The 26611-nt window shown below is 35.4% G+C and overlaps 2 protein-coding genes across 5 annotated transcripts in view; one reads left to right on the top strand and one right to left on the bottom strand.

The window, feature by feature from the left end:
- Positions 1 to 17075, top strand: part of FAM13C (family with sequence similarity 13 member C) — a 121091-nt gene extending 104016 nt beyond the window's left edge. For 3 of the 4 annotated variants that reach the window (XM_054572760.1, XM_054572759.1, XM_054572758.1), the window contains 6 exons: positions 269 to 350; positions 1782 to 1993; positions 8057 to 8152; positions 9419 to 9618; positions 11050 to 11151; positions 14284 to 17073. In XM_054572760.1, the coding sequence (XP_054428735.1) occupies positions 269 to 350; positions 1782 to 1993; positions 8057 to 8152; positions 9419 to 9618; positions 11050 to 11151; positions 14284 to 14407 (816 nt within the window). In that variant the 3' untranslated portion in view covers positions 14408 to 17073. Of the gene's footprint in view, positions 1 to 268; positions 351 to 1781; positions 1994 to 8056; positions 8153 to 9418; positions 9619 to 11049; positions 11152 to 14283 lie in introns of all 4 variants that reach the window. The other variant, XM_054572757.1, reaches the window with a different exon arrangement.
- PHYHIPL (phytanoyl-CoA 2-hydroxylase interacting protein like) overlaps positions 16391 to 26611 on the bottom strand; it is a 44454-nt gene continuing 34233 nt past the window's right edge. Inside the window, exons 3-5 of the mRNA XM_054572761.1 lie at positions 25924 to 26098; positions 22596 to 22713; positions 16391 to 16925 (exon numbers count right to left, since the gene is read on the bottom strand). Coding sequence (XP_054428736.1) covers positions 16391 to 16925; positions 22596 to 22713; positions 25924 to 26098 — 828 coding nt within the window. The remainder of the gene's footprint in view (positions 16926 to 22595; positions 22714 to 25923; positions 26099 to 26611) is intronic.

A 26611-nucleotide genomic window follows, 5' to 3' on the forward strand; every position in this document is an offset into this window, starting at 1 on the left:
GTGACTGAGGACATTGGCATGGTTAGGAGTATAGGAAAAATGCTGGGTAACCAGGCATGTTTAAAAACAATGTCTATGATAACAACAAAAATGTGGAGGAAGCCACTCTATCAGCTGGAGTTTTTAATGCCGGAATTTACCTCCCAGATTCATGAAATATCTTTGTGTGTTTGGCTATTTTTAAAATTTTGTTTTTCTTTTTCTCTCTCTTTCCCTCCTTCTCCCTCCTTCCTTCCCTTCCACCCCCAATTTTTCCTTCTCTTGGTAGCCTTCACATGGTGACAAGACTTCTAACCCTGAAGTCCTGAAATGGATGAACGATTTGGCTAAAGGCCGTAAACAGCTCAAAGGTAAAACCAGCCAAGGGTCTCTTTTCTGAGGGGGAAAACATACAGTTAAAATAATGGCAATATACTCCAGGACATTTTTTTATTCTTTTCTAACTGTACCCTCTAACCTTCTCTCCCACCTAGATTGGAGGCCCCGTCAAAGGGTCCTGGATATCCTTCATTGTTTGGCCCCATTTAGTAAATCTTTTATAAATAGACTGAGGAACTCCAGACTCCCAAGTAGAGTGACTTACTTCAGTGTAGAGAACATTTCAATGTGTGGAGCATTAATTTCCTTGGGTTATTGGATTCTTGGATATTAGAAGCAGAAGAGGCCTCAGCAGTCATTTACTTCACACACTGCGTTGCACTGATGAGGACATATACATCCAGAGGAGGGAAAGTTTACATAGCTGGGAAGTGGTGAGCTAGGGGTAAACCTCAGTTCTCTTGCCTCCTAATCCAGTGTTTTTCTTTCTCTCTCTGGAGACAGTGGTGTGAGTGCTAATTTACTCTAAAATTCATTTTAAAAGGCTATGTTTATTTACCAATAAAAATTTATTTTCTTCCTCTCTCTATACTCATTTCAATACTTATAGACATGGGAAGAGTTTTCAAATTTCTAGAAGTATGGTGATTAAAGAACTGGACAAGAATATTAGTTCAGTGGTATTAAACTGTAATGATGCAGCAGGTTTATGAAATATGCAGTGTTTAAATACCATGCCAGCATCTCACTAAAAATATCAAAGAAAATGAACCTTGTAATTGAGAAATCAATCTAAATAGCCTCACTCAAAAGACCAGTCCCCTAACATATTCTGAAATGTAGTTCCCTGATAAGTCCCAGGTGGCTTTTTTAATTGTGTAGGTTTATATAAAGCCACATTGTAATAATGGTGATTCCTGGATTTTAAAAGCTGGCATTAAACAAAATTGTGACATCTGTCAAGTGGAGTCTGGCACTTGCCTCTCCCCTTTCCCATCCCTCCTCTATTTCCTCAGACATCTGCATGTGCAGTGCCTTCCAGAAGTACTCACTTTTCCACAGGGGCTCTTAATGACTGCCAAACTTTCCAAACTTGCGTAAATGAATCTATGCATGCAGAATTTCAGCTGCTATGGCAGGGAACAGATGAAAACTTTAGGGCCAAGTAGCACTGGTCTTCCTTAACTCCTACTCTAAAACCTAAATCACAGAGTTACTCCCACACATGATCTTTCACCTGCATGAGCTCCCAGGCTCCATGGTCCCTCTGTGTTCACATCTGATTGGGAGCTCACCCTGTTAGCCCTGGCTATTGAGGCTGATCTTGTGCCATGGAAAGTCATCATCAGCACTGTTCATCTCTACTGCATTGGCATTGGGGGGCGGGGCGGATTCCTGAAAGTCTGTGTTTTTCTTAGAGCTGGTGAGTCCTTGCTCATGGTAACTCATGGCATTTCTCTTAGAACTAAAACTGAAGCTGTCAGAGGCACAAGGAAGTGTTCCCAAAGACCCACCTAGAAACCTGCCCTGTGAGCAACCCACAGTCCCCAGGGAGAACGGGAAGCCAGAAGCTGTGGGCCCTGAACCAAGCTCCTCTGGAGAGGAGACTCCAGATGCTGTGTGGACCTGCTTGAAGGAGAAGAGAGAGCAGCTTCCCTCTCAGGAAGATTCTAAGGTACCTCATCCTATCTTCATAGGGCCAAAACTCCACACAGTGCCAGTGAGATTGTGGTGTTTTGACCAACTTATCAGAGCACTCTGGCACCACATAAACATCTTTAGGAGACTGGCTCTGCAATGTCAGTCAGGTGAGTTCCTGGTGGGCTATTGGCCATGACCTGTGGGTGTTGCCACATGATTCCAGGTTATGTTACTATTTCGGAGATTATAGTGCTGCCCACTGATGGGAAGCATATGGCAAAGACACTAGGGTATATCATATCCCTTTCGCCCTCATTTTCCCCTGATAAATTAGCAAATGAACCCAAAACTAGGATTATGATCCTATTTTGCCATGTTTCATTAAAAATAATAAAGCAGGGATGAGGTATTAGTAAGGAAAGTAGTTTAGAACTTTATGTAAGAATAGAGAGGTAGGGTTTCTTGAGAAGTATGAGGTACGATGTCTGAAGTCTTCAGCTTTAGACATCTTAGTTTAGAAATCTCTTTGTGGTATCCAGATAGAGGTGGCAATTAGGCGTTTGAATATATGAGCCTGGAGCTCAAAGGAAAAGAATTATGATATTTTATAATGAAGAAGATGAGAGAAGTTAGCATTTACCTGGTTAATCCCTCCTCATCCTACTTATCTATGCTACATTTCACTATGCCAGTGAACCTGCCCTATGATCCTTCCTGTCTCGACTCTAAGGGTGGTGTGGTTGCCTTTCATTTGAGTGAGAGTTGTAGCTCCTCTATCATAGCTCTAACTGTGCTCTATGCCATTTTGTCTCTTGCACTATAATTTAAACTTCTTGAATGGAAGGGCTGTCTATTGCTTATAATTCTACAGTGTCTATACATCAGTACTGAATAAATGTTCCCTGAGTGAATGAACAGATAAATGAACAAATTAGCACATTAAACTTTGGAATGGAGTCTTTCTGAGGAGAATGCTACCTTTACCTGTTATGTTATACATTACCTGGTCTTAATCACAAGATGGCAACATAGGCCAAATCCCAAAAGGTTACCATATGCCTTGGACTAGTTCATTACATTGGGGCATGTAATATACAAGTCATTAATAGAAATGGGCCCTTGGCCACCCTTATCCCTATGAAATAGTTTTAGACTTAAAACACAATCAATTTATAGTGTGACTAGTGAATACAAGGTTTTTATCCACTCCGCTAACTTATCCCCTCTCCTGCAAACATTCTAGACTTTTGTGATAGCCAGTTGGTAAGTGACTATCACATCTGTGTTTTTCCATTCTTCAGTGCCTCTGATGGAATTTCCTGCATTTTATAGTTACCTTGACCACACCTATGGAAACAGCTTGGTCAACACCAAAGAGCTAATTCTGTGCTTTACTCACTTGACTAGGGCACTGAGAGATGAGTTGGGATTGGTATAATAGACTCAAAGCAGGACTTGAATGAACCATTTCTAACCATGTATTCTTGGCAAGTGAACCAATTCTCTGAAATACAACTTCCAAATTTATAAAATACAGATGATACCTACTCTTGCAATTATTGTGACAATAAAGGAAGATACCTGGTGACTGGTGGGCAGTCATTCATTGAAAAAAAGATTTGAGTATCTACTATGTATTGTGAATTTTGATACATGGTGTCTATAAAAAATAAACAAGATCTGTAAGTCATGGGGAGTCAGTAAACTCAGGGAGCTCATGTTCTTCTGGGGGTTTGCATACAACAAGTAAACAATTCAGATAAAAATCATTAAATATTTTGATAAATATTGTGCAAATTAGATAGATGATACAATAGAAGGGAATAGATAAGTTTTGTACTTTAACAAAGTGATTAGGAAGACCAATAGGTAAGATTTAATGAAAAAAAAAATTAACAGATTAAGAAAGCAGCAAAGGACATTCTAGATAGATGGAACTGCAAGTATAAAGGCCTTGAAGGAAGAGCTTTGTGTACTTGTAATTCTCAGTTCTCGGGGCTAAAGCACAGGATGGCATGAGATGAAGTCAGAAAGACAGACTCAGGCTCATCCCACAGGACCTTTTAGGCCATAGAAAGTATTGGGAAGCTGTTGAGTGGTTGTAAGCAGGAAAATGACTTGGTGTGATTTACATTTAAACAATCTTTCTGATTGCTTTGTGGGGAATAAATCATAGAAAAGAGTGGAAGAAGGAGGATGAAACAGGTGACTTGGACTAGCATGGTATCCTTGGAGATGAAAAGAAATAGACATATTCAAAATGTATTTTGGATAAAGAAGCAAAAGGACATGCTGAATTACTGAGTGGGAGAAAGGGAAGGGAAGGAAAGGAAGCACCTGAGGTGGTGATGGGTCATTAGGAGTGGAAGTGAAAATTCCATAGGCTTGTCTGAGACATGTTAATTTTAAGATCTTTGATGAGTAGGATGACCAAGCATTGCAGGTTTCCCTGGACTTTGCTGGTTTTAGCACTGAAAATTCCATGTCCTACAAAATGCTTCGGTCCTGGGCAAACTGGGTATCTAAGTAGAACAGGCACATGTAAATGAGAGTCTGAAGATCAAAGAAAAATCTATGAGTTCTTTAGATTTCATCTTTATTTAAATGGCAACTTATGTTCATTATTTAAAATAGTTACTTGTTGAACAATTTAGTAAGTGTCAGACACCCCTTCAAATAAACCTAATCTCTGCAGTGGGCTAAAGTTAGGCTCTTTAAATAGAGAACATCTGTACTAGCATGTAGGTCTCAGCATCTAAAGTTTGCAGTATTGTTCCTGGGAGAACTTTAGAATAGTAAACCATGAAGTGGCTACTCGGTTATAAAGCGGGTCCTAAGAAGGAGTTCAGAAGCCAAAATAGAACCAAAGAGAGGATTGTAAATTTTCAAGGTAGCTAGTTTCATTTTTGACTCCTCAGTGAGCTCATTAGCATTTGAGATTTTCTTATTAGATCCCACTTTTCATCCCTTTAATACATTTTATTTTTTGTTTTCTATTCAATTTATTGGGGTGACATTCGTTAATAAGTAATATAGGTCTCAAGTGTAGGTTTCCATGATACATGATCCATTATTGCATCATATGCCCACCACCAATGTCAAATCATCTTCCATCACCATGTATTTGGCTCCCTTTACCCTTTACTACCTCCAACCCCCTTCCCTCTGGTGACCACCATACTGATGTCTGTGTCTATGAGTTTCAATTTTATATACCCCATGAGTGAAATCATATGGCTATTAGCTTTTTCTGGCTGACTTATTTCACTTAGCATGGTATTCTCAAGGTCCATCCATGTTGTTGCCAATGGCAATATTTCATGTTTTCTTATGGCTGAGTAATATTTCCATGGTATTTGAGTATATGTACCACATCTTCTTTATCCAATCATCTATTGAAGTATCCTTTGGTTGTTTCCATGTCTTAGTCACTGCAAATAGTGCTGCAATGAACATAGGAGTGTATATATCTTTGCGAGTAAATGTTTTCAAGTTTGTTTGGTAGCTACCCAGAAAAGAGATTACTGGGTTATATGGTAATTCTATTCTTAATTTTCTGAGGAATCACCACACTGTTTTCCATAATGTCTGTACCAGTTTCCCTTCCCACCAGCAATGAATGAGAGTTCCTTTTTCTCCACAACCTCTCCAACACTTATTACTTGTCTTGTTGATAATAGCCATTCTAACAGGCATGAGGTAGTATCTCATTGTAGTTTTGATTTGCATTTCCCTAATAGCTAGTGAAGTCAAGCACCTTTTCACATATCTGTTGGCCATTTGTATATCTTCTTGTGAAGTGTCTATTCAGGTCCTCTGCTTATATTTTAATTGAATTTTTTGTTTGATGTTAAGTTGTATGAGTTCTTTATTTATTTTAGATATTAACCCCTTGCCAAAGCTGTTGTTTGCCAATATCATATTACACTAATTTGGTTGCCTTTTTGATTTGTTGGCAGTTTCTTTTGCTGTGCAGAAGCTTTTTACTTTGATATAGTCCCATTCATTTATTTTTGCCTTTATTTTACTTGCTTTTGAGGTCAAATTCATAAAATCTTAAGCCCAAGGTCCATAAGTTTAGTACCTGTGTTTTCTTGTATGTAATTTATTGTTTCAGATCTTATATTTAGGTCTTGATCCATTCTGAGTTAGTTTTTGTACATGAGGACAAACTGTAGTCTAGTTTTACTCTTTTGTATGTGGCTTTCCAATTTTCCCAGCACCATATATTGAAGAGGTTTTGTTTTCTCCATTGTGTGTTTTTGGTTCCTTTGTCAAAAATAATTTGCATATATACATGTGGTTTTATTTCTGGGCTCTCAATTCTGTTCCATTGGGTCTGTGTTTTTCTGTCAATATCACAGTTTTGATTATTGTTGCTCTGTAGTATAATTTGAAGTCAGGTAGTGTGATACCTCTGGCTTTGTTCTTTTTCTCAGGATTCCTTTGGCTATGCAGGGTCTTCTGTGGTTCTATACAAATCTGATTTCTTGTTCTGTTTCTTTAAAAAATGATATTGGGGTTTTCATGGGGATTCCATTAAATCTGTACATTGCTTTTTGTAATATGGACATTCTAGCTATGTTGATTCTTCTAATCTATGAACACAGAATATATTTCCATTTCATTGTGTCTTTTTAAAAATTGTTTTGAGAAAGAGAAAGACATCAATTTGTTGTTCTACTTATTTATACATCCATTGATTGCTTCTTGTGTGTGCTCTGATGAGAGATCAAACTTGCAACCATAGCATAGCAGCACTGATGCTGTAACAAACTGAGCTACCCAGCCATGGCCTCATTGTGTCTTTGTAAATCTCTTTTAATAATGTTTTGTAGTTTTCGGTATATAAGTCCTTCACATCCTTTGCTTATTCCTTAGGTATTGTATACTTTTTGTTACAATTGGAAAAGGAATTGTTTTTTAATTTTTTTCTGAAATTTTATTCTTAGTACATAGGAGTACAGTGGACCTCTGTACATTGATTTTTGTATCCTACAACTTTACTCTATTTGTTTATTGTTCCTAGTAGCATTTTGGTGTAGTCGTTAGGGTTTTCTATATATATAAAATCATGTCATCGGTAAAAAGTGACTTTTACTTCTTCGTTCCCAATTTGGAGGCTTTTTCTTTCTTTCTCTTTCCTGGTTGCTCTGGCTGGGACTTCCAGAACCATACTGAATAGAAGTAGTGAAAGTAGACATCCTGTCTTGTCCCTGATTTTAGAGGAAAAGCTTTGTTTTTTTGCCATTGAGTATGATATTAGCTGAGGGTTTGTCATATATGGCCTTTATTATGTTGAGGTACTTTCCTTCTGTGCCGATTTTATTGAGTGTTTTAATCATGAATAGATGTATCTTATCTAATGTTTTTTTCTGCATCCACTGATAAGATCATAGAATTTTATCCTTTGTTTTGTTAATGGAGTGTATCACATTGATCGATTTGCATATGTTGAATCATCCTTGTGCCCCTGGGATGAACCCTACTTGATTGTGTTGCATTACTTTTTAAATATACCGTTGGATCCAATTTGCTACTATTTTGTAAGATTTTTACATCTGTATTCACCAGAGATATTGGTCCGTAGTTTTCTTACTTTGTGTTATCCTTGCCAGGTTTTGGTATCAGGGTTATATTAAATCCAAAATAGTTTTGATGTCAGAGCTAGCCAGTAAGCTATATATAATGCAAGCATGTAGTGAAGAAGACCTGAGCGAGGTTGCTGTTTGTAAATATAACCACGGAAGTCCATATGAAACATGTTTCAGAAGAGAAATTAATAGGTCTTGATTACACATTTAAAAAAAATAAAGAAGTAATTAAAGAACAGGTTCCTTAAAATTTACACATTGAGGATTCCTTCGAAAAGCTTTAAAAACATTTTTCTAAACATGGACCTACCCTTTAAGAAACTTATCCTAGGAGAAAATTGGCATGTGCTTTATACAGTATCTTATAAATGATTTCCCCTTTTCTAATTACTGTTGCATTATATTATTATAATCCCTTACTTTGAGGATTCAAAGCCTTTTAATTTTTTGGCCTGCTAAAAATATGTGAGAAAGGAACAGTAATTAATTTCATGTCTTTTCAGGTAATTAAGCAAGACAAGAACCTCATAAAGCCTCTTTATGATCGATGCAGAATTATCAAGCAAATCTTGTCAACACCTTCCCTGATTCCAACAATTGTAAGTCAAGATGCTTTCATAAACTAGAAACCTGTACCTATGCTTTGTATTTATGGTTAGTTAGGGAAGCAGCACTGTGAAAGATATAAAGGAGCTTTCTTGGTGGTTGTTTTCAAAAAGTAGAACTCTGGTCTCCCTCAACCCCAATACTCTACTTAACAGTGTGGCTGATGATTGAAACTATTATGAAACAGGAATCTATGGCAATTGTATTTTTGAAGCCAGTTTTAACATTTGCTTCCTTTGGTTGGATGCGAACAAACCATGGACTTCAGTTTGGAATTACCTAATTTACAACACAGCTACACAGCCTTTCTATTCAATGTGTTAGTTAATTTTTCTCATTTAATAAGAAAATTGACAGTATATAACCTGATATAATGCAACATTTGTTTTCAGTAACATTTGACCATCGCTGTATAAGATATGTCAATTCATTTCAATAGAAAATATGACTACTGAAATTGAGTTAGACTACTTTTTAATAAAGAATAATTTACGGGAGTACAACTAGAAAAGCACCACAAGTCCTACTCCATCAATATTCAAACAGTCACTTGCTCAAGACATCAATATAAAAAGGAATAAATATTAACAAGTATAAATTTAAGTATACTTGAGTACATTTATACTTCCACAATTTTAAAGACAAAGACAATAGCAATTCATAATCTTAGAAATTTTCCCATTAAGTATAATTTAAAATGGGGCATGATTTTCAGATTTCCTTGCAAAAAAAGTCTTTTGGTTATGATAAACATTACCAGAACAGGTTAAGGAATATCTCCATTTTGCTTTGGCCTTCATAGAACTCTTCCCTGAATTTTTCAATTTTCTGAGTATTCTCTGTATTTGATTGTGGCCCACACCAGGATCTGACTTAGGGTATTTCTGGATGCATCCTAACCCATGTAGCTGTCATGAAGCTGCGGCCCAGGCGGTCAGGGTAAAAGGGAGGAACTCCTAGGCAGTGCAGCCCAGGCTGTACCACATCTTGGATATCTATGCCTTTTTTGGCCCAGCAAACAGAGATGAATTTGGTGTGCATTTTAGCCCAGTATGGGTATTTCTTTGCCCTTTAACTTCTGTAAGCTTTTTGATGCAACTGAGGAAGAATTCCCCCTTATTCTTTCCTTTTCGGTTCTCAGTAGGCATAGGGGTCACCTACTGTTTACATGGTATGTATTTATAGTTCCTCTTCCTGTTTTTGCTTCCTCAAGGGGCACTGAGCATTTTGTGACTTTATTTCTCTCTGCCTACAATAAGCAGGAGGAAGAGGACTCGGATGAAGACTGTCCACAGGGAAGCCAACAGCCTTCTTTGCCAAATCCATTATCTCACATTGCTGGTTGTGATCACTTTACCTGCTCTAATGAGACTGAGCCTGTAAGGGTCCTGCTACCAGAAGAAAAGAGAGAAATCAAACCACCAGCCCTCTCAATGTCCAATTTACATGAGGCTACCATGTGAGTGTGAATCCTAAGTGTGGAATCACCTTTAACCATCTGTGATACTTTATATGTACATACAAAATTCAGAAGTACTATTAGACTATGTAAAAAATGTTATCAACCAGAGAGTAGCAACCTTGAAAGCATAAAGTGGTTTTTTCTTAACTGGAGAATAGAGAAGATAATACCATGAGGAACCAAGTCTCCCAATAAGATCCTAAAGATGCCATAAATTCTAATGTTCAGTTTGCTACAGTTGTACATCTTTTCACTAGGGCCTGGCACCAGTCTAGCTCTTGGCCTTTTAAAATACTGGACCAAGAATTGAGATACCTTCTGTGGGTCAGTAGTTGTCAGGGCCTTTATCATATTCTGTTCCATTTAGATAAGATGGTTTCTCCAGATTGAGAATTCCCACAGCCATAAGTAAACGAGCCTCTTTTGTCTCCTAATGGCTCTTCAGTCTGGAGCTATTTGGTTTTCATTACTGTAATCATTATCATTGTTTAGTAGCTGGCATTCCTCTTGATCATTTGGTCTCCCTTTAATTTGCATATTACAGGCCAAATTATGAGATTTTCTTTAACATGTATAGTAGTGTGGTAAGTATATGCCCCAAGATAGGGGTGGAATCCCTACAAATATGAGGTGAGATCAAAGACTAAATTGTCAGTTGAGATTTTAGCATGCTTGTAGAATCAGTTGGTATGTCGATTTCAGCTCACAGATGAGTGACCTGTTTGGAAGCAGAAAATCAGTTTTCCTTTCTCCTTCCCTTCCTTTAATTTTGCCCTCTCTTCCTCCCCACTTTCCTTTATTTGTTGATTAGTTGGTTAGTTGTTATAAAGCAGCTGTTCTTAACTTACTTTGGGTGCTAGACATTTTTTGAAAGCAATGGCACCATTTTTTTCTTTTTTAGAGTTTCTGAAACCCCACACAAGTTCCCAAGATAAAATTTCCTGCTCTAAAGTACTGACATTCCTCTCTTGTCTTAGAATGAAGTGGGCAGAATTCACAGTTTAGCTTTCTATTGGGTCCTCATTTCATTCCTAAGGGTTTTGCCATTCTCCCCGTACTCTAGATTAGGGATAGAATTTTCTTTAAAATCTTTTCCTCTTCAGTCTCCAACCAAATACTGATGAGTATTCCTTCAAAATATCTTTCTCCCTCATTCATTCTTATGGGCTTTACCTTCATCACATTTTTAATGGACTTCATTTGCCTCCCATCCGTTGTCGTTCTCCTCCTTTCCTATGACATTGTGTTCATCAAGTCATTTGCTCTGCTTATGTGCACCTGTATGGTCTGGCTCTACATGTGCCCTGCTGATCCAAAGACATCATTTTAGGCCAAACACTTCTGTATCAGAATATATTTTTGCTAAATAGATAAATCTATTCATGATGATCTCTCAATTATAGCAAATATATATTTTACCTGATACAGGCCTGTGCTGCTTGACCATCTCCGAGAAACTAGGGCTGACAAGAAGAGACTCCGGAAAGCCTTAAGAGAATTTGAAGAACAATTTTTTAAACAAACGGGAAGGTAAGTGTGCACAGAGGAATATTTTAGGTTAATATTTTCTAGGGAATAAATTGTTAAGAATGACCTAGAATTTTTGAGGAACAGTGACTTTATACAAGATACAAACAATTGCCACAGTGACTTAGGCCCCAGGATTCATCTAATGCAACATTCTGATAATGCCACTATTGAGTATGTTTTATGGAAGGTTGTGGCTATCAAGTATGACCTCAAAGTTTAAAAAATAAAAAATGACCTTCAAAAATCCCAACTTTAATTAATAAATATAACTACTGAATTTAGCTAAACATTTAAAAGACCCTATTTTTCAACCCATATAACGTCTTTGTTCTTGGTTACTTAGTTCCACATGTTATTCTCTATTTTATTAAATAATTCCTCTTTTACTTTAAATATATCCTTTAAATTTCAGGATGTCTTTAATTAATTTCTTCAGGATTTGGTCAAAAGTTCATAGCTATTGTTTCTATCCCTTCAATAAATGTTTGGCTAAATTCTCTACTTGTCCTCTTTTCTATGTCAACCCAGTGCACCCAAAGTGTCTTCATTATGAACTCCATTAGTTTCCTCTAAGTTTTGGTGCAGAGTCAACAAAATTATATATAAAGGTTAATGGTCTACTTCTGGAAGGGACAGTAACAGATCAATTAGCTATCCTGATAAAATGACTGGACTTCCTGGAATACTTTGGGAAGTTATACCTGTCATACGGACATCAGTCTTAAAAAAAATAATAATAAGGGTTACAATTTTTCCCACAGTTACAAAGTTACTAAGCTGGCAGAGGTGGGAGTCAGTGATGCACAGACTTCTCAGTATTCCTTTCCATTTACACATCTGCCTTTCCTAAACTGCTTTCATTTCAGCAGAATGTAGGTGCCCCGATGGAGAGAGATTATTTTCTAAAGCATTTTTAATGCTTCGGTCTACTCGCCTTTTAGTCTTAGTGTTTCCATTACAGTCCTTCAGGGATGTTCACTAAAGTTGGAACTACTGAGTCAGAAACATTTTGTATTCAGCAAATACAGATGTAACCAACCTAGTTTTCTGCTTGGATCTTCCTTACCAGTTGATTGTTACAAGCCCAAGTTACTTACTTTTAATGCTGATGTTAACTAATCTAGTATGTCATGTGGCTGATAAACTTAGAATATAAGTTTGTTTTTTGTTTCCATTTCCATTGTTTTCTTTTTAAAATTTCCACTCAATTTTTATACTTACATTTTTACCTATATAAACCTGGTAGTCTATTTAAAAGAGGTTGAGAAATTCCCAGTGTACTAGTGGTCCTGCCTAATGGATCTGCAGTGGTATTTGGTATAACTTCTGACATACAAGAAAGTTAGTTATGTTCTGCATATAGTATTCTGCTGCACCTGTGAGTCCTGAACCCACTTCGGACAAGCCTGTTTGACTGAGGTTGTTTGCCCTCTTGTGGTAATATACTTAAACTAAATGCAAAAGTGGTGATATAATACAAATAAAATCAATTAGTTGAATGGATACAAAATATGGATCTTAATCTTGTTTTCATAAGACATTTTATTGTGAAGGTCTAACTATCCATAAAGTAAAATAACCATGCAAATAGATGACTAGAAATTTTAAGGTACTATAAATGTGCTTGTAATATTTACTATGTAAGAGGCATAATCATATAGATTTGACATTATTAACAATTATGAGCCAGCAACTATGCTAATAAACACTTTAAGCATGTTTTCTGTAATGAGGAAACTGCTTCAGGAAATACTAGCAAAGCTTTCCATTCTGACCAATGCACTCTTGTTTATTAGCCCAAATGGAGAATGCAGGACCAGGGAAAAGTTACATAAGCAATTATTCAATTCATGTTTTCCTATAAATTAGATCATTTCTTCAGTTAGATATGTTTACAAAAGTTAAGGTGGTATTTAGACACCAGATATGATAAATTTGGCCCATAATACAGAATGGAGGCAAAGGAATTGTATTATTTAGACATTTAAGAGGAACCATCTATAGATTTTGAGTACAGTTCTGAGTTCTGTACTAGAAATTGCAGGGCAGTGTATAGTGGTGCAATGCAAGTAAATAACTACATTTTTAGGGATTAGTTTTTTTATTTGTAAGAGGTATAAATATATCTTTATCAGTACTGGGTATAGGTAAAACATTAAATGTTTGCTATTTACCCATTTTCAGCCATACTAATATTGAAGAGTATTTGTTTTTATATTCAGTAGCAATTGCAGTGCTTCATCTATGTTCTCTTCCCCTTTTATTTCAAAGTCATGGGTGGAAATGCTTTCAAAGTAATTGGCCATCTTATCAATCAAGGAAATAAGAATCTTCTGAGATCCTGAAGCAATTATTGCTCTTTAGGGAACATGTCCTGGCAACATATTTTTGTGGGAAGGCAAATGGTTTTAATGGCAGATGGTACCCAATTTTTATTCAAAGTAAATGGTAAGAACATGTAGTAGTTAGAATGCATATGTATATAAATTTATGCATTATCATATGTCTAGTCTTAGCAGAATCAGTGTACCGAAAGAATCACTGAAGTTTAGACTCATAAATTACTTAAATCAAAGAACTTCTCAGTGATTCTATATACAATTACAAGAAAACTTGGAAATATTTCATGTCTGTAAGGTAGCCATTGAGCTTTTTTCCTTCACTAACTTGTAAACTTACAAATTATTTTTGTTAGCATGATTTATGCAGTACATTTACTTGGTATTTTTAACAACTATGACTATAAAGTGTAACATTCTGTACAGGCATGGACCTGTGGAATGGATAATGGGAGAAAGAGTAGACAAGGAATGCCTTGAGGGTTCTGGTGTTTGTTTTTTTTCTTAGGCTATTCATTGCCCTATTGTTATATGTCTCTGCACTGGACTATATATTGGCAAAACACATGCAACATTCAAGTTCTTAAAGGAAACACTAAAAGGACTCTGAATGAATAGAAATGTAATAATACATGGAAGAGGGAGTGAGTGAAGGTGAAAGGGAAGACAAAAAAGACATGATGCAAAACCAAGTGGAAAGTGCTATCCCATAGATTCTCAAGTAAGAATAATGAAAGGATTTTTAATTACTTGATTCAGTGTGAACAAACAGATGGTATTTTCTATTTTGCAGAAGTCCACAAAAGGAAGATAGGATACCCATGGCAGATGAGTACTATGAATACAAGCACATAAAAGCCAAACTGAGACTACTAGAGGTCCTAATCAGCAAGCAAGATATGGCCAAAACAATCTGAGGTTCAAGAAATGTTTGTGATCACTTTCATTCAAGATAAAGTTTATTTTTCTCTGCCATTCTTGCTGAGTAAGTAGTTCTGACATACCGAAAACTGAAGCACTTTAGTGGTAGTATTAGCTGTTTTTAAGGGATGGCAAATATAATTATAAATGATAAAGAGAGATTTAAGTGTGGGGGGGGGATACAATATGTAACAGAACAATTAGAAAAATAAAATTCAATTTATCCTATGCCAAGGAGAAAACTCACAGTCAATATATTTCAGAAAACACCTAATATTTTATCAAAGCTAAATAACACATAGCATTCAGTTGTTTAATGGGCCACTTGTTAGGGACAGCCTAGTGCCCAAAGATTGCTTATGCTGATGTATGGAAAGCATGATTTTTAAAAATCAATGAGAGGGGGGAAAGAAACTCTGCTTTTTAGGTAGGAAGGAATACAGATAGTAAGAATGTAACTTATTTGAAACTTCTAATAGATTTTTAAGTGTTAAAAAAATTTACTACCTTGTCCCCTATGTCTGCTAGGTGTTCAGTACCCTAAAATATACTAAAATGTGTCACTAATTTTTTATTTCTATATAAAAATAGCACATTATTTTATGTTAATTGAAATTTTACATTTCTGATTACCAAAGTTCATTCTGATAGCATGTACTTTGTGAATTATCTTTGTCTATGATTGACAGATGTTTATATTAAAATAAAATATTGTATTAAAATTTGAAAATAGGTATTTTGGATAGATAAGTGTCTGCAGTATATATCTAATGTGATCATAGTTATGATTGCTAATCTTTTTGTTTACTATAACTAAGATTATATAACTATTTTTCCATTGGGAATATGCATTTTTCTTAATGTTCCAAGGTCTATACTTTGTAAAGTTAAAGAGTTTTCTCATGAGCTGTAGTTATTCTTCATTCTGTACAAAATGAAAGATTTGAAAATTGTTTGCTATGACTCCTTGGAAAAAAAGCCAGACTATTTTGCTTCATCAACTTTAGTGTATATTGTTTTGTGTTACTTTGTACTAAAACACATGTTTATTGTTTTTGCTTTTGTAAAAATAAGGTCGACATTTTCTCTTTACCAGCCATGTTTGTATTTCTATTTTCTGTAATATTTAAGCATGATGTTGAGCAAATTCACATTTTCATGTAGTCTGGATGAGAAGAATATTGACTATTTCAGAGGCTTATTGTTTTTGCTGTATTTACCTGATATTTTATAACTTTTATGAATCAGAATAATGTCCTTCATAAATTTGTTTAATTAAAGTCATCTACTTGTAACAGGACAGATACACAACTATTTGAGGTTTACAAACTACATCTTTGATAAGGGAAATGGTTTCGTGACATGTATACAATTGCTATTAAAATGTAACTATATATTCTATATGATTGTAAATATTTTATACAATACAAATAAAATATTTTTCTATTATATTTATTATGTTGAAACACAGTAGTTCTTTCCTGTTAGCTAATATAAATAACATAAATAACACTGTCAAACAACAAGTTGGAAGTGCTGACAATTCTAGGCTTCAAGATTTAACTCATGCTGCAATTACACCCTTCATGCGGTTTGGAGTTATCCCAATATTTGTTCATTAGATTAAAATGAATGCATATTTAAACACCATTTATAAGCCGTTATTCTGTATTTTGCTAAAGCGGTTTATATAATTGTTTTTGTTATGTTTGGCATAAAGAAAAAATAAAAACATTGCAGCATCTAGGCAATAAAGTGTCAGGAGAACAGGATATCTCATCATAGAAAGTAGTGGGAATGGTAGGGAATAGGAAACACTAAAACGACTCTTAATGAAATTTGAAAACTGGCAGTTTGCTTTTGGTGATAGCGGCATGTGCATGCTTCAGTGAAAAACATCTGGTAATGAAAATGGAGAACAGATGATCAATGCTCCCAAGGGAAGGAAAGGGACTGAAGAAAAGTAAGAAAAGGGGGCATTAACGTCCAACACTGATATTACAGGTTTTGCAGCTGGGATCTTTCTTTGCATTTGCTGTAGACAAACTCATGAGCTGATGACCAGTGATTTCTGCCACGGTGCCCAGAGAAAGATCCACAGGGTCAGTGTAAATGACTTCTAAAATGACATCCTGGGCATGGTGGTAAACCAGCACCCCATCTTCTTCTGTGCAGGTCAAAAATTTATTATCCTTGGAATTTAGCTGAGGAAGGCGCTGCTTACAAAATTCATCTCCTGGTGATCCCACAGGGGCAATAACAAGAATCACATAATGATAAGCAGTGTACATACAGTAGAAATCCCCAAAGTATAAGTTAGTATTGGGGTTAAAAAGTTTCTCTGCTGCAATCTCAAACCTGTATCTTCCATAAGGTGAATCCTGGGGTGGCTTCCCAGTATTGAATTCAGTGCTGCAGCTGAAGAAGATGCCTTCTAATTTTCCACTAATAGGAGAGCCATGGCTACCACTATTATCCTTGACAGAAGGCTGCATAGCATTACCATGATGTTCTCTGCAAGAGAAAAGAAATGGTCAATACTTGGTATAATAGTGGTAAAGCTACTGATTTATAGATTTGAATGGTGATGGACCTAAAAGTCAACTTTCTACTATTGAAAGCCTCAGTGCTCATCCTATATCACATCACGGAGAAGACATCTTTGATATTACCTGCAGGTGGCTAAGTTCTAGTTTTGACCCTAAGGAAAGGAGTTCTTTAACCTTGGAGTTCTTTAACATAATGTTTTGGTCAGAAAAAAACAAACTAGTTTACATGAATTTTACAACTACCATGCACAATCTAACAGAAATAAATTTCCTTATTAGTAAATACATCTTTCTCCCTAGTAGATTGAAATAACTATATATACAATACATGCAATAATTTTTTGCATTTTCCATTCTCTATTTCTTCTTGGAAGAATTTTTGGAATCAGATGAAGCCAGTTTTATATCTAAGGATCTGAAAACAGAAGGCTAGTTCCCACCCAAAGACCAAAGAAAATCAGAGAAATACTGACCTCCAGTGGCCACCTAACATAGGAATTGGCAGTATTCCAGGAGCCTAAACCTAATACCAAAAATGTATTTATTTAATCTATTGCTATGTTTCTTATTTAAAAAAAAACAGCAATAGTGAATATTTTTTATTTTCAAATTTCATGCTTAACAAAAATAAAAATACTTCTCTTGGTGAGTATGTATGGTCATTTCCATTCAACAGTTGACAGGTATAATTTGTGTTGTATCTCTGATTTTGTACTCTTTAAGTGAATGGCATCCACCATGAGTTATAGAGACTAAAAGGCAGAAAATTTACCAGCTGAAAGAGTTATGAACTAAAGTCTATACTCATAGAATATTCAAACAGAAGTCAGGAATGTTTTTTGCCATCAAAATATATAAAAACATAGGATACTGCAAAATACCTCCTTTGAACAGCAAAGTCACCTAAATTCATTTTTCTATGATTTTTTTTTTGCATTTCCACAGCTTAGAGCTGATTTAAATCTGGAACCATGATCTTGATTTAAGAAAAACTAGGGTGGTATGAAACAAACAATGTCTCCTAATTTTTTTTCATATACAATCCTGTCAACTTAAGAATTAAAATGAAACCAAGGCTTTTAAAAATAAATTATATAGATTACTATAATATGTAAGTATAAGTTAAAAGTTTTAGAACCTATGTAGGATTTACTATTTTAAAATACCTAATTTCACTTTAAGAAACACGTTTGCCTATGTACTCTTCTGACATTTTCTCCTACAAATACGAAAGGGCTTTAAGTATTGAAACTACCTGTTGCTTAAAATTCTTTTGAATTCTAGAAAACTGCTCTCAGGGGTAAACATGGGCTATGTCAGAAATACTAGCCAAACACAAGAATTCAAAAGTAAACAAAGGAGACTGTCCTCATGAATAATTAATTCAAGATAATGGCTGAGAGATTTCCAATTAGGCATAAATCTGAAAACCCCACCTTATTTACCATAATATTTCAGGAAATAATCACTCTTTTATATTCTCTCTCTCTCTCTTTTTTTTTTTTTTTTGGTGAAAAAGGAAAGGAGTTGTTTATTTAAAGGTTATACAGATTTAGAATAATGGCAGATTTCTGCTGATAAGTCCCACTCTCTTTAAAACACCCCAAAACACATAATCCTTCCTTCCTTTGCCAAACCCAGCCAGTTTCAGAATATGCCAGTCAGAGGTACCAACTTTCAGAAAAGCAGAAATCTGCAGCTCAGCATTCCCAGTCACAGTTCAGCTCCAAGCATCCCTCACCCATCAGTGCTTGGCTTAGTGGATCCCGACACAGTTCCATCATGGCCTTCTTCTTACTCTAGACCTCGTGGCATGCTCTTACTCAACTGCATGGCTTCCCCTTACACACCATACCTCATAGTCAACTCCAGTCTATGCCCTTTAAGATTGTGTGGCTTCTTTATTCACTCTCGACCCATTCTTATTTTATTTCTTTTTTTTTAAATTTATAAATCATGCTTATTCTACTACAGTTGTCTCAAATTTTCCCCCTTTACCTCCCTCCACCCATCCCACCCCTACCTCAAGTCAATTCCCACTATGTTGTCCATATCCATGGGTCATTCATACATGTTCTTTGTCTAGTCCTTTCCCATTCTTTCCACCATTGTCTTCTTTCTCCATACCCTCTGGTTGCTTTCAGTCTGCTCCACATTTCCATGCCTGTTGTTTATTTTGTTCGTTAGTTTATTTTGTTGAATAGATTCCACTTATAGGTGAGATCATGTGGTATTTGTTTTTTATCAACTAGCTTATTTCACTTAGCTTAATATTCTCCAGTTCCATCCATGTTGTCACAAAAGGTAGGAGTTCCATCTCTCTCACTCTCTCTCCCTCCCTTTCTTTCTTAAATACAGATTGACTTTATTTATTTTTTTAAATGTCAAAGTTAATTATAAAATATTAAAAAATTTAAAACCATTATAAAGTCTCAGCAATTAAACCAACATGACAAAGCACAGAAATAATCTAGTATATCAGTGAAATATAATGCACATTCTAGAGACAAACATATATATCTAACAATGTGATATATGATTAAGTTGATATTTCAAATCAATGGGTAAAATAAGGCTTATTCAACAAATAAGGCGCATGGATGACCAGTACTTAAAACAAATACAGAGCCCTATTTCACACATTATACAAGAAATATTCAGGTGAGTTAAAAATCAATATGTAAAATCTAAGGAGTTTTATGAGAAAATACAAACTAATATTTTTCTTACCCTGAAGTAAAATATTCAAACCCAGAAGGTATAAAGTAAAATACTGACAATATGACTATATTAAACATTTAAGACTGTACAGTAATATACATATAAAAAAAGTACAAGGACAAGTAACAGAAAAGTATTTGCCACACATCTAAAAAAGGCTAAATGGTTTGTTTTTTGTTTATTTTTTAGGGAAAAATTGTACAAACATTTAATCAAAAAATGGATAAAGAATACCAAAAGGTCATTTAAGGCTTTTTAAAAATAATAGAAATAGGCAAGAAATATACTAAAACAGGTTTAGTTTCAACAAATAATAAAGGAACAATTAAAATAACATCATTGTCACAAAGAGATTAATACATATTAAAAAATATTGGTAATATCAGGTATTGGCAACTCTGAAAGGAACTGGGTATTTATAGACTTTTTCTTCATCTTAAAGCAGTCCCTTTAGCATATTTTGCAGTGCTGGTTTGGCGGAGATGTATTCTTTTAGTCTTCTTTTGTCTGGGAAACTCCTTATTTCTCCTTCCATTTGAATTGAGAGACTTGCTAGGTAGAGCAGCCTTGGTTGCAGGCCTTTGATTTCATGAATGGAATATTTCTTGCCAGTCCCTTCTGGCTTGCAGTGTTTTTTGTTGAAAAGTCAGCTGCTAGCCATATCGGGGCTCCCTTATATGTTACTACCTCTTTCTCCCTTGCTGCCTTTAGGATTCTCTGTTTGTCTTTGGTATTTACCATTTCAATAATAATGTGTCTTGGAGTTGGCCTCACTGTGTTCCTCTTGAATGGGACCCTCTGCACTTCCTGGACTTGTGTGACTTTTTCTCTCCTCAAATTAGGGAATTTTCCATCAATACTTTTTCAAACAGGTTCTCTATCCTTTCCTTATCCTCTTCTCATTCTGGTATCCCTATTATATGGATATTATTACGTTCCAGGTTGTCTTGCATTTCCCTCAACACCTCTTCATTCTTTTTGAGTCTTTTTTCATTTTCTTGCTCTTTCTGGGAGCTTTTTTCTACCTTGTCCTCTACCTCACTGATTCGATCCCTGGCTTCATATAACCTACTTTTGATTCCTTCTACTGTGTTCTTCAATTCAGAAATTGTATTCTTCATTTCCTCTTGTCTCCTATGGATAGTTTCTATGTCCTTTTTCATGCTGATATAGTTTGCAGTAAGTTCCTTGTAGTGTCCCTGTAGTTTTCTGTAATTCTCTCTGAGCTGACTGAGCTCATTGAGCTTCCTTAGAACTATTGTTTGGAACTCAATTATCTGATAGTTTACTTGCCTTTATTTCATTTAGTTCTCTTTTTGGGAATTCCTCCTTTCCCTTCGAGTGGAGGGTATTTCTTTGTCTTCTCATTATTTGTGACACTCTTCTTTTTTGCTCTACTTCTTAAGTTGATCTGTCTTGATTTCCTGATTTTGTGGTGTGAACTTCTATGGTAGGAGACCACTGTTTTAACTTTCTGAATCTGCCTCTGATGATGTTAGATGTTGTCCCTGTCTGACCTTAGGCAGTCTGTTCGAGACTTCCAGGAATCTACTGTCTGTGGCTCTCTCCTTCAGTTGTTAATCTCCTCACTCTGCACTCAGCAAGCCGCCTTAGACAGCTCAGGGCACGGAGTCCCTCCTGGGGGCGGGGTTACCGGGTCCTCTCAAGCTGCTGGGCATGGGGGAGGAGTCAGCACTGGGATCTTGCCAGCTAGTCTCTCTGTTCTCTCCCCAAAGCCTCCATCCCCAATCTCTCATCAACCGTCTCCAGACCTCTCTGCGCTCCCTTTAGCCAGGGATCTACTATTTGCAGTTGCCACTCTGCATTCAGCAGGCGGCTTAGAAAGCACAGGACGGGATGAAATACCACCTGGGGGTGGGGCTATTGGGTCCTTTGATCCTGCTGCCGCTCAGGGGGAGTGGTCTTTGCCTAAGATGGTTGCTGCCACATGCAGGATGAGTCAGCAGCAAGATCCCGCCAGCTGATCTCTCAGTTCTCTTCCCAAAGTCTCCTTCCCTAGTCTCTCCACAGGTGTCTCTAGCCCACTCTGCTCCCACCTTTGCTGGAGACCAGGGTAAGTGGCTCCAAATAAAAATGTATGCGTTGGCACTTTAAACGGTTCTTTGCATCTTCAGCCTCCTGTCTCTGGCAGAGAGCAACCCTGCCGCTTTTCACAGCTGGCTGTCTTCTGTGTACTTTTTGGGCTCTGGTGCTGTAGGCTAGAGATCCCCACTTCTGGTTTAGACCCCGCTCTTCTCAGGGGGATCCAACTGGCCGTTTCAATTTTATTCTGGTGCTTCCACCCATGGGCGCCCCGCCTGCCTTCTTGAGTCTCTACCGCACTCCTTACCAGTTAGATTGTACTAAAGCTGATTCTTCTGTCTCCAAGGTTACAAGGCTCCTTTCTTGCTATTGTTCAGTTGTTTGCTCCAGGTGATTTCTCCACAATTTAGCTGTAATTCCAAGTTGGTCCTGTGAGGAGGTCAGTGTGACTTCTACTCACTTCCTCTGCCATCTTGATTCATATATTCTCATTTTTAATGTCTTACAGAGACCCACAAGAGGAGAAAATTTAGTAGTTGATATGAGACAGAAGTATTGAGTTACTGAGAATTAGAAGTGTACATGAAATGCTCATCAATCTTAAATCCCAGGGGTTTAAGATCTTTCACTCAAATAGACAGGAATTGGTATTACAAATGATTATGGATATGAATCTAAACAAAGTGGGAAAAATCCCATGATCTGACTTTTTTTACTTAATTATTCTGGGAAATAATATCAGAATATAATCAGCTATTTTGAAAAGAAAACGAAAATTGCTACTTCCCAGAACTAGACTCAAGGAAAACTTAGAATTTGGAATGTCATTTAATAAAGCAAATAAATATATATACATATTTTTGATCCTTACCGAATATAGTCAAAATATTCTTTGTGCTGGTTACGATAAAAAACAGAAAATTTTAGCATCCGTCCTGCAATCACTTCTGCCTTCTCCAACAGCTGTGTTAGATGAACTTTCGAATAGTCTGAAAATTACAAAAATGTGTGATATTAAAAATATATTACCAAAAGTACCAACTGCCTACTTAATAAATTCAAGGTTATTAAAATTTACTTTTAGAAATTCATCTTAATGAACAGGAAATTGTATTTAACAAGAAAAACACGGTCTTCGTGTGACATTTTTCTTTCTACAAAAATATTTTTGTTATGGTTTATGGTTGTTTTTTAGAATACTCTTGCATTTTTTCATGATTTAAAATGAAAGATCCTGAAACAAAAATGTTAATAAGGAATACAGACTCTGAATGATTTAAGTAATGTCAATCAGCACCACACAAGCTTTTCTTCAATTGGCTGATCAATGGAATAAGAAAAGCTTATAGCCTGAAATCAACAGTAAATAGAACTTAAAGGAGTAGAAATAATAATGTTCATTTAATTTACTCTCTCACTCTATGAGGTTGGCAAGGTGGATTAAATATGGCCATTTCAATTATGCAGAAATTGTGGTTTGTCACGGTTTAATGATTTGCCAAATGTTTATATAGTTAGTATTTTAGAGACTGGTCTCTGGTTTTTAGCTGATGGTTTTTGGGTACATAAAACTCTTTGAAAGTATAAAGCATCTCTGAAAGTAACCTGGTCTTTTCACCAACTTTTTGTTTTGAAATTGAGGATTATTGTCAAACTCCTATACCAGAATGTGAGCAGAAATTTTCATCTATAAAGATTATAAGACTTTTCAAATAAAAACAACCTAGTTGAATTGCTCATGTTTCGTTTACTCACCACTTCGTTGACTCAACACACATTTATTTAGATTAGAACACATCATATGCAAGGTACCATGCAAAATTAGATGATCAGGTTAAAAAATAAGGACTCAGAGTCTTAAAGAGCTAAATATATGGACAATCATGACTTATCATGGGGTAAGCACAAAGTTTTATCTGTCATAGAGTAGGCTAAAAGTAGATTACTCTGTGGCATTCTGTTTTATTTCCATACTTTGCACAGTACATAGCACATACTATGTGCTCAATAAATTTTAAGTGAATGAGATGTCCAGATTAAAAGATAATTTATATAAAATTTTTCTCAAAATTTAGGAGTAGGGGTTATTGATAAAGCTTAGGTAAAACAGTCTCTGAATTATTTAAATAAACTGATACAAGTTTTGAACAACTTAAGTTCCTCATATATTTTACTCATGGAAATGAAGATGCAAAATTAATTATAAAAAAATATTGTGGCACATTTAAAAGATGGATTTTCCTTATTATTTACCCCATAACTTCCTTAGAAGAATTTTAGGATGTAGTCAAATAAAAGAACAGCAGGGAGATCACTGTAAATAAAAGAAGACATAAGGTTTTCCTTCATATACACAGAAATAAAAGATATTTTTTAGTAGTTAAATAGATTGTAGAAGAAAGTAAATGTGTGCGTATCAATTGACTGATAGATGATATATATACACAGATAATTTCCGAAGTAGAAATGCCAGAAGTTTTCTTAAGATAAAGAGAGAAATGATATTTCACACCTTTCTCTAATCTCCAATGGTAAATTATAACTCTTTTTAATATATAAATACTATGATACAGTTTAGTTCAGTTCTGTGGAAAACAGTGTGTATTCAAACAATGTCAAATAAAATGTGTACATGTCTTACTGTGTCTTACTCAAATCTCCTTGGGAAGGCACAATAAAAGTAAGTAGAAAGAAATGCAGTAAGAGAAGTAAACACAAGGATTACAAACAGTAATTTTAACTCAGGAAAAAAAAATTGAGGGGCTATATTAATTCCAACACACATCAAATATAAGTAAAAATTATGTCGAGAATTTTTTACTCACTATTAATGCAATATAGAAATCTTTAGCTATTTCCTTACTGATTACTGGTCTATGATTAATACTATATTTCATCTATTCTAAAATGTATTTTTAAAAACATTTTAGCATCTCTGACATGAGTCTGACAATAAATGTAATACATAAAATGGTTAATCTTAGATAAGAAATGACATCTTAGATAAGAGAAAATAAGGTGCCAGAGAGATATTTTCCTTGCTCTCAAACATGGAAATTCTTAGCAACCAAAGACATTGCAATCCTTAGCAATTTTCTCATAGAATAAACAAAAGAGGTTAACAATAAAATCAAAACAGCAGAATTAAATTTCAACCATTCAGCATATCTATAGAAGTTTCATACTCAGTTTTAGATTAAGAAACAACAAACAATATTGAGATAAAGCAGTACCTAAGGAAGTTCTGAGTGTAAGATGCAAGTATTAGGTTGTGAGGGAAAAATTAGCTGATTTATCTGAAGGATACCTCAACTGAGGGAAGTTGCTAAGCAACCTGCAGTAAGTGGAAAAATCGTTTTTAAGACATTTCCTACAAGCTCCTTTAGGTAAAGCACTCGGCCCTGCTCTACAATTTTTAAGGAAACAGTCACCTAGATAAAGAGGAAACAAAGCACCATTCTAAGAGACAAAAGGAGAGGATGACAGATGCATTCAGGTAGAGACATCTTAGTGTCCCTTCAACACCTATTTAAGTGCTCAATAAATATCTGTTTCTTGACTGATTGAATGAATAAATAGATAAATGAATGAGTGAATGCTAACATTTCCAATATAAGAGAATATAAAGGTACAGTTTAAGATCAAAGGAAATGGGCTCTCCACATCAGATATCCCAAAGCCAAATAGCTAGGGGGTATTTTCCAATGAAGCAAAGGTGGGCAAGCACACACACTCTAAGACACTAGATTAGAAGCAGATTTTCAGCACTCAAGTGAAGAAAATCCAGTAACATTTCTGGTTAGGTGCAGTAATGGAGATCTGCCTCTTTTCTCCTAAATTTGAGAAGGATGTTTCTGTCAATAAAAAAAAGGAAAAAAAAGGAGAAAAAATATATTTCTCAAAATATGCTGAGTATATTTTCAAACTGCATAAATTTTTATTTGCAAAGCTTTCATTTTGAAAAATCGAATTATGCATGCAGCAAAGAAATAATTTAATAGCATTATCCAAGTTTTGCTGAGAACTTCAACTCCTTCCAATCAATGTAACAGTTTGTTCTGTTATACAATGTTACTGGCAATGTACCTATGATTATGTGATATATATCACGTTTTAATTACAAAAAAAGCTTTTCTGTAATTATCATCTCAGGAATTATTACATAAGATTTTTTCTTTATTTGGACCTATTTCTCTTACCTGCTGTGCAGAATTCTATAATTTCACTCCATTCAGACACAACATAATCACCATCAACTTGTTTTGAGGCAGTCTGCACTGCTACTGTATACTCAGTTCTTGGGCTCAGAAACCAATGCCCACGGACAGTCATTGGCAACGGAACAGCTTTTGCCACTAATTTTGTTGGAACATCCTAAGAAAAGAAGGGGGGAAGGAAGTAGGGAGAGAGGGGGAGAAGGAAGGAAAGTATCGCATAAGTAAATTTAGCAATATAACGAAGTGGTTGTAAATATTACAGAGGAACTTATTAAATTCCCAGGTAATGATAGACTTTTCCCGCTTAAAGATATTTAAGCATTATTATATTCAAATCTTATTCTGCAGATGTAAAAACTAAGGCTCAACTTGGTCAAGAGATAAGCCCAATTTCATATAGTATAAATGTACTTGGATTTTAGTTTTCTTGATTTCCAGTATAATGTTCTTATGTGTACATTCCTTAGAGATCTTCCTTATAAAACAAGATGCTCATACTAAATGATAAAATAAAACAAAACAGAAACATGAAAGAAATAAAATTCAATAGATTTAGTATTTTAAATATTTGCTTAATATTTGCAATAATTTTATGAGTAGCCATTAGTAAATATTTTATATGTAAAAGGAGAGGACATTTTTTAAAACGATTTTAAAATGTATTTATTTT

This window comes from Pteronotus mesoamericanus, unplaced genomic scaffold (genome assembly GCF_021234165.1).
Source record: "Pteronotus mesoamericanus isolate MK-2021 breed Mesoamerican mustached bat unplaced genomic scaffold, CSHL_Meso_final contig_24, whole genome shotgun sequence".
Lineage (NCBI taxonomy): Eukaryota > Metazoa > Chordata > Mammalia > Chiroptera > Mormoopidae > Pteronotus > Pteronotus mesoamericanus.